The sequence below is a fragment of the Saccostrea echinata genome, unplaced genomic scaffold, assembly GCF_033153115.1.
Source record: "Saccostrea echinata isolate AGI-Se365-2 ecotype Australia unplaced genomic scaffold, CSIRO_AGI_Sech_v1 ptg000001l, whole genome shotgun sequence".
Lineage (NCBI taxonomy): Eukaryota > Metazoa > Mollusca > Bivalvia > Ostreida > Ostreidae > Saccostrea > Saccostrea echinata.
In genome coordinates, this window is record NW_026889750.1 from 38,516,208 (window position 1) to 38,525,791 (window position 9,584).

General features: G+C 31.8%; 1 protein-coding gene across 1 annotated transcript; it reads right to left on the minus strand.

Moving 5' to 3' along the window:
- Window positions 1-2,467: 2,467 nt before the first annotated feature.
- LOC133197375 (uncharacterized) lies at window positions 2,468-4,974 on the minus strand. The gene is made up of 5 exons (XM_061333378.1): window positions 4,650-4,974; window positions 4,203-4,550; window positions 3,137-3,490; window positions 2,690-3,037; window positions 2,468-2,478 (listed from the first exon to the last, which is right to left on the minus strand). Exons 1-5 carry the CDS (start codon window positions 4,723-4,725, stop codon window positions 2,468-2,470), a joined length of 1,137 nt encoding a protein of 378 aa, XP_061189362.1. The 5' UTR covers window positions 4,726-4,974.
- Between the last annotated feature and the right edge of the window lie 4,610 nt (window positions 4,975-9,584).

Consider the following 9,584-nt stretch of genomic DNA (forward strand, 5'->3'; position numbering starts at 1 on the left):
GGTTTTATACAATGGTAGTGATTTATAGTGTTTAGACTTTATAGCTTGACCTTAGTTTACTTTAGGGGAGACATTAGGAGGAGTAAGAGGAGTCATAAACTATATAAGCAGGCTCATTTTATAATGAGAGGGGAGTAATTTGGGGGAGTAATTTGAAAGAGTAGTTTAATAATGGGAATTTAACTTGAGTTACATTGGAATAATTATTTTAAGTGCCTTTCATTCAATTCTTTTGGATTTATACTTTGTGACATTGATTTGAATTATATTTTATTTTCATTTGGATTTAATAAACATTTTACCGTTATTTTGTGTTTTATTACAAAGAGGAATTATGATTGAGAGCTACCAAAATATGAATGTGAAAAGGATTTACTCGGAAACGCTACATATACATGTGCATTCTTTCAAAGAAGTTGGTCAGGCTACAGTTCTGTGGAAGTTAAGCAGTGTGTGCGTGAACATGCACACTAACATTTTTTATATTTTACATGTATTAACTGCATTACATGTATTTATCTAATGTATAATTATTGTCAGTAAACCTGCTTTTTACCTGTATTATTAATTTACATGTAATTTAACAATGTTGAGACTAATCAGCGCAAATTCATTATTTTAAATTGATATCAAATTATGGGCATAAAAGGAATGTGGTAGAATTGTGTGTGTTTGATGTCTGCCTGTGAATGTTTTAGGTGCTTTTGATGCTGATAAATTATTGCACCATTTTTTAAATTGATTTTTCTTTTAGGTTCATGGTGATACAGGACAACTTTGAGGTTCATGCAGATGGTGTTTAAAGCTATCAGTCAGTAAAAACAAACTCATTTGAACACATCTTGAGTCTTCACATGTAAAATGATGACAGTACTTTCAATATGTAAGTTGAATTTTCTAAAGCTTCTTTGTGTGTGTGTGTGTGGGGGGGGGGGGGGGGTGGGGGTGGAGGGGAGGGAGGAGGTGTTAAAGCTTAGAAAATGTAGATTTTAAATGAATATTTGAGCTATGAAAGTGACCATCAAACTAATCTGTACATGTATGCTATATATTTTACAGCTAATATAATTTGAAAAGAATTTCAAAACAATATTTAACATTCATAGTGTTGTGTATGATAAAATATTAAGATTAAAAAATATTAGAGTTAAAATTTCTTTAATATTTGTCAGTCAAAACGAGCGACTTGTAAGGAAATTCAAAATTTTCAAAGTTCTCTTTCATTTTTCTACAAATTACAAAATGGTTACCATGGAAACAAAACATTTTCTGTAGACTATTTATTTGATTTGCTCATGCAAGTATTGTTATAATGAATATTTTAGTTCTAATTTCATCTTTATTTAAAAGTACGGGAAAAGTAACACTACATGTGTAATAAGCAATCCATTATTATGATGTCATTATGACGTCATAGATGAGTGAACTTGCATTGGCGTAAGAATTGCTTTGAAACAGATGAATGTACACAAGAATATATAGGCTTATAACTTTTTCATTCCTTCACCAATTTCCCTGAATGATACATCAATGGACAGGAAATAATCAGTATTTTCTATTTTTACTACTTTCGGGGTATTTGTAAACTTAATTTTTTTGTCTATCATGGAGAAACAATGAATTCAAGGGTGAGGGATGATCAAATTTTGTGCGAAAATGCATTGATTTTTTGAAATAAGAGAAATGGACCCATATGAGTGCATGATTATAATTTTGCTTGATGTATTTAAAGTCATGAAAGAGAATAAAAATGGTATAAGTACATTAATAGGTTAACCGATGACTTAAAATGTGGGTGCAGTTGTGGCTAGATGGAAGCATTTTTAAAGGATTTTGCATATAGAACTGTGCATGCTGTAAAATCTTTATTAATGATTGAATTTTCCTGAAATTTGGCATAGTGTCACTACATAGACTGTAGTATGACTTATGATGTAAAATGTTGTAAAATCCAGAAAATACTTTTTCATATTGGGTACATACCTCTAATTATTTTTAGAATCTGTAGGGGAAGAAAGTAGTGCAGAAAAAATGACAAGTTCCTTAATTTGCAGACCTGAATAAAAAAAACTGTGATAATGTATTAAACTGAGCCTCATACTTGTTGATAAGGAGTATGTTCCCTTGCAAAAAAGCTTGGCAGATGTAATTTATCAATAAGATTAGCAGAATTATTTTATGTATTATAACACCAGTGAGAAGTCTGGAATTCCCCTACTTTCACTTTCCTTTTCAGAGATTAACGCAGACAGACGCATTTTGCCGGAAAACGAATCTGACATGCCACCTCAAGATTTTAACCAAGGAAAGACAACTTGATGTGCTTTGATTTGAGGGGTCACTCACTGCTGAACGAAAATTAGGGACATTGCTATGTGAAGAAACGTTAACATTGCCGCCTATGGGAAAACAATTAGTGGACTGTACCCATTTTGATGTAAAATTTCAATGATATATTAGTTTGCTTTTATGAACGTTCTGATGAAAAGGTAAATATTCATATCAGTACTTTCATTCCTGAAAGTTTACATTCATGATGTGTATTTCTTGTTTGATCTCAAGAACATCGAATGTAATAAATTGAGGATGTTATCACTGGAAATTATCACCCATGAAAACTTGAAACAACATAGGGCTAACAAACATAATCTGAGAGGAAAAGACGACGATTTAGAGTTGAAAAGATTACCCAATGCAGTTGAAATGTCGGGAATCTCACAATCTGTAGACAATGGTGTGTTCATATCAGAACCATGAACTGTACATCGCAAGGAGACGTTCATTTGATTATTGAAGAGAACACGGTGACCAAGCAGCATTTCCAGAGAACAATTTTCGTTTTTCAGACTAGTCTCATTGAAGACAACAGAGGATATATTATATTTCTCGATGGGAATAAAAGTAGAATCAGAATGACAAACTTCCAGGGACAGAGTAGTTGTTGATGGTTCCATTGTCTTTGCGCTACAGTTGATGAAATCATCTGTTCCATATTGATATTGAGGACGAAGGTGGAGAGTTATATCAGAGACGGGAGCTGAAAATGGAAAACAAAATACTATGGAAATACTTAAATTTCTTTGATAAAACCAAGGTATGCTAACGAAAACATGGAAAAGAGGTGTGTCCAATTTACCTGAAAAGTTCAAAACTGTGCTCGCGCTTTCTGTAGCGATGTGTTTGTCTACCATATCTATGGAGCATGTGTACATCCCGGACAGAGAGCAAGCATCCTTCGAAGTTGCAAAATCCAAGACAAAGGAAACATTCACGAAATACGAATCTACACTCAAAGACGCATTTATTCGATTTTCATTCAAGGTTTTGCTGCTGTTTGTGACGCTTATGATTGTTTGAGAGATTAAAGATTCGTTTTGAAAGTCTAACCGAACAGCCTCCCATTCAAAACTGCTCACATTGAAATGACACAGCAATTCTATTGTTGTTTGTATCGTAATGACATGGCTCGAAGTATCCATTACAGCAACCACTGAAAAATACGGATAATATAGGTAAAGAATTTTTGTAGACTTTGAACGTCTCAGACAAAGCATTTCAAGAAACAAAAATCAGCAAAGAAAGCTCTCAAAGAAATAAAACATCTCTTATTACTAGAAAAAGTGATATGGTCGGTAACTCCCCAATTAAACCCATGAAGACAAATTCGAGATAATACCACCTTATACTTATTGCTCATTTCAAATGATTGTAAAACACTCTAAAAGGTTTACTTCAGAAATGAAATTTAAGAAAGAAACTTCTCGTTTCTGAATCTGAAATAGCATCATTAGTAGGAATGAAACACTTTCCACAAATCAAGAGAGAAAACAATTCAACTTAATAAAAAACATTTCCAACAATGCGACTGAATTGTTATTATGAAATTGAATTAAAGTCTCCTTTGTGTTTGTGGGAGCAGTGTAACATCTCATAATGATATGCATTTTGATGTAAAATTTCAATGATATATTAGTTTGCTTTTATGAACGTTCTGATGAAAAGGTAAATATTCATATCAGTACTTTCATTCCTGAAAGTTTACATTCATGGTGTGTATTTCTTGTTTGATCTCAAGAACATCGAATGTAATAAATTGAGGATGTTATCACTGGAAATTTTCACCCATGAAAACTTGAAACAACATAGGGCTAACAAACATAATCTGAGAGGAAAAGACGACGATTTAGAGTTGAAAAGATTACCCAATGCAGTTGAAATGTCGGGAATCTCACAATCTGTAGACAATGGTGTGTTCATATCAGAACCATGAACTGTACATCGCAAGGAGACGTTCATTTGATTATTGAAGAGAACACGGTGACCAAGCAGCATTTCCAGAGAACAATTTTCGTTTTTCAGACTAGTCTCATTGAAGACAACAGAGGATATATTATATTTCTCGATGGGAATAAAAGTAGAATCAGAATGACAAACTTCCAGGGACAGAGTAGTTGTTGATGGTTCCATTGTCTTTGCGCTACAGTTGATGAAATCATCTGTTCCATATTGATATTGAGGACGAAGGTGGAGAGTTATATCAGAGACGGGAGCTGAAAATGGAAAACAAAATACTATGGAAATACTTAAATTTCTTTGATAAAACCAAGGTATGCTAACGAAAACATGGAAAAGAGGTGTGTCCAATTTACCTGAAAAGTTCAAAACTGTGCTCGCGCTTTCTGTAGCGATGTGTTTGTCTACCATATCTATGGAGCATGTGTACATCCCGGACAGAGAGCAAGCATCCTTCGAAGTTGCAAAATCCAAGACAAAGGAAACATTCACGAAATACGAATCTACACTCAAAGACGCATTTATTCGATTTTCATTCGAGGTTTTGCTGCTGTTTGTGACGCTTACGATTGTTTGAGAGATTAAAGATTCGTTTTGAAAGTCTAACCGAACAGCCTCCCATTCAAAACTGCTCACATTGAAATGACACAGCAATTCTATTGTTGTTTGTATCGTAATGGCATGGCTCGAAGTATCCATTACAGCAACCACTGAAAAATACGGAAAAGGTAAAGAATATTTCTAGACTTTGAACATCATAGAGAAAGAATTGCAAGAAAAAAAAATCAGAAAATTAAGCCATGAAGGAAATAAAGGATCTCTTACTAAATTAGAAAGTGATATGGCCAATGACTCTCTTATTTGATACATGAAGACAAATTCGAAAGGTAATTTCATTTTTTATGATTTTGTTAATTCGTACACTTTTAACTGATCTCAAAAAATGAAATGTTAGAAATTGAGGTAGCTGTCACATTATGACGCATAGCATCAACATATGCCGACGTAGGGAATACAAGACAAACACTATCGTGTACGTTGAATGCGCTGGGGACCAGTTTTAACAGGTTACGAACACGCTGAAATACGGTTTAATAAGTCGTCATGTACTTTATGAGAACCACAATTATGTGCATGTATACAATTTGCAACACATGTCAGTTCTTTAATTATGTTAAGCATCAGTTCGCTTTATGAAACAGGTATGATATTGGTAATTATTAAGCGTATGAATTCATTCATTCTATTAGCCATTTATTCAATTACGTATTTACATATGTATTTAGTCATTTATCTCTTACGTACAATTGCAAAATTAAGGTGATTTTTCCAACAGTTATTTTAAAAGCAAAGACCACTTGTTGAAAACTGACAAATCATATAGAGAGTAACAGATTGGACGAAGGCGAGACCTAAGCTCCTCCCCATTTACTTTGATCTAAGGAAAACATCGGGTAAATTGCTTTGATGGGTTCTAAACAATAGTCCTTAATTACCAGTGGTCAGAGATGTACACAGAAACTGTTAAGAACTTGCATTGTACTAGCGATGACAAAATGCGCCCAAGACAGCGAATAAACAGGAATTTTTAAAAAAGAAATGAATAAGATATCACCATAAAAAAAACACATTTAAATTGTTGTTGTAAGATATTATTTATTTTTTGGTATAATATAACGTAATGTTGATTTTTTTTTTTTAATTATCAAAATGATCATTAATTATTCTATCCTGCATTGTCTGGATCATTTCCCTTTTAAAATGAAAATATGATGCAAAATTTATTAAGTGAAAGAATAAGTTAGAGAATAAAATGTTTTATTTTTGGCCTGTTCATCCAGGAATGAACGATTACAGCTATTGCATATGAAAAAAATGCATAACCCGCAGAACCATTAATCAATTGTCATGTCTAAATTTTGCATAAGAATTAAAAAAAATTGTAATGGACACAGTATTAATATAAAAAGGAGGAAATTTTATTGTGATTGTTATTTGTGTCTGGATAAATAATCGTAAAAAGTAGATGAGATTACTTAAAATATCGTATTATTGAACTGTACATCACCACGATCACTGCGTATCTAAAACAGTTTAAGTTAACTGAGTTACGGGAGTGGTAAATGCTAGTGGTTTACAAAAGAAATCTAGGAGAAAATTATCAGCGTATATAAATATCAGTTAATTAAGAGAACACAACTGCTTATTTTAAACGTGTAAAATCAAAAACATATCGATATGATCGATGTTTTATTCGGGTCCTCCGTACAGACAAACATGAAGAATTGAAATATTGGAGCATTTGGGAAAGATTATTGATTAAAGATTAATAAAAAATGAAACCTTTTAAATAAGAATCTTTACTCGGCTAATTTTCTTTTCTATCAGACGTGAAATTGGAATATCACCTCAAAAATGCTCGCACAGAAGTAACCTAAAAAGTCTATAAAAATGTTATGACAGAATTTTTAGATGATTCAGTCATTTAGAAGAATTAAGGCTTAAAGTTTCTATTTACTTAAAAAATCTGTAAGAAATACCCAATAGGAAATATTTAATAAAATGAGAAAAAAAGAAACTCCTTCTTAGGATACTGAGCTTTTCAAAAAAGGACAGGATAAAACTGTGTCGTACAGTGATGTACAGGACAGAGTAGAGTGGAATGCTGTGCTGTACTATAATGTACAGTATATATGTACAGGGTAAATAGTAATGTTCTGTGAAGTACAGAAATCTGTACAGCTAAAATCTGTGACGTACAGCGGAAAGCAGTGACTGTGTACTATGGAGTATTGTGGAGTACTGTGATGTATAGTGGAGCAGTACTGTGAAGTACAGTGAGGTGTTGTGAAATGCAGTGCTTCTGTCCAGTGATGTACTGTAATGTACTAATTGTACAGAGGCAAAAACAGTAATGTACAGTAAAAGTACAGAGTGTATCAGAGATTTTCAGAGAATAATCGGAATATCAGGGAATTTTAAGTCCAGGCGACCGTTTCACTAACAAATCGTAGATCGTAAACGTACGATTACGTTTACGATTATTTTACGTGAACGTATACGAGCGTTTCACAAAACATGTCGTAGATGTAGCACTTATGATAAGCGAGTCACGACCAACTTATTCGAACTCTTCTGACTCAGAAGGTGTATTTGTTGAAGAGAAAGAAAAAAGAACAAAAGAAAGGAAAAGATCATAACTAAGTAAAAAAAATCACCATGTGTTTATCTCAGTCTTCAAAAAGAAATGAAATGAGAATTAATTAATGGAAAATCGTGTACTAACAAGCATAAAAAAATAAAAGTTCCTTTTTAACCGGGATCAAATTATATGTATAAATTATCTAAATTTATTCTTGCATTTTATGTCTTATAATTAACAAGTGCAGTCCACGATGGAGTATAACGTTCCATTTTACTTCAAAAAATCTTAAGTGCTTTTCTTGAATGTATCCGTAGCAAGTAGAACTTAAGATCTTACTAACGACAGACTTCTTCTCTAGCAACGATCTCAATATGCTTTGTAATCCTTAAAAAAGTGATAGGATTAAATTGAAGCGAAGTTTTCATCACTTGCTAGTGAAAAAAATCAGTGCAATCGATTGTGAAGCAGGAAAGTTTGAGATCTGACGTTACAATCACATATACAAATCGCACGTAATACATGTAGTAGGTTATACTAAAATCTTAAGAGAAAGTGTCATCGAAAAAAAATTCAAATATATATCTTTCTATATTCAATTTCATTTTTGTCAATAATTGTGAAATAATATAAAATGCTATTGTAGGATGCGTACAAATCTTCTTTTAAATGTGTTTTTAGGTTGTATCTGTTTGAATTTTAAATTTTATCACTCTTTCACTTACATTTTACATTTGTGACAATATGTTTTACATTGCTTTATATTCATATCACAATATATTGACATATTTTTGAAAAGAAGACAATAATAGTTGAAGAAGTATATATATATATATATATATATATATATATATATATATATATATATATATATATATATATATATATATATATATATATATATATATAATACTGTTCTCCAAAATTAAATTTTTCAACATATTTTAATAGAAAATCCCAGTTTATGGAGTCAAATGCTTTTTGAAAGTCTAAAAATAACAGAATACTTTCGTTATTAGTGGATTCACAGAATTCAAATATATCTAACAAAAGTCGTGCATTCGTATTAATAAATCTACCCTTGATGTATGCTGTTTGATATCCACTGATGAGTTTATCTACAACCTTTTGTAATCTTTTTGCAAAAAGAGAAGTTAGTATTTTATAATCACAATTTGTTAGGCTGATGGGTCTATAATAACGTAGGTAAATTTTTCTCCTTTTTTGTAAATCAAAGAAATTAATGATGATCTTTGTGTAAAGGGCATTTCGCTTTTTTTTCTTCAAAAGTCTGTTTTAATGATTTATAGTAATATTCTTTTATACCATTCCAAAATATTGTACAAAACTCAACGGGCAATCCATCTGAGCCAGGGGAATTTATTATTTTTCATTTCTTTTATAGCCTGTTCACATTCTGTGAGGGTAGGAAATTCGTCGCAGAGCTGTCTCTCTGGACCTGATAATGAAATACACTTTATATCATTTAAGTATTCATTTATAACATTTTCAGAAATATTGTTACTTGCATGCAGACTTTTGTAGAATTCACATAACTTATTCATAATATCGCCAGTTTAATTAACTATTTCATTATTTTCCGTTTTTATTTCATGCATTACGTTTGTTATTTGTGTTTGTCATTCTAATCTTAGAAAATTAGACGTGTTCTTTTCGCCTTTTTCAATCTAATTTGACTTCGGTCGTATAAATGCACCTTTTGCAATATTATTATATATATCATCTTTCTCTGCCTCCAAAGATTTTTTTTCATTTTAGTAATGTTTGAATCTAATGCTTCTAATTTTTCGATTTCTTCCTCTTAAGATTTTATACGTTGTTTCATATCAAAACTGTTTTGTGGCGAAAAATGTATTGAAGATGTTTAGACGATTGTTTTTATTTTTTCTTATTTCAATTGGTCATCTATGATATTTTTCCTCTTTTTTTCTTTTATCATTTTTATTATATATATATATATATATATATATATATATATATATATATAGAAAGCACAAAGAAATTCACTTTTACAAGGATACCCACTTCCGCCCCAGCCCGGGGTTGAACTCTCGACCTACGGAATCTGTCTCCTAGCAGTACAGGAACAGCGCGCTAGACCGCTCGGCTATCTAGGCAAGTCAAAATA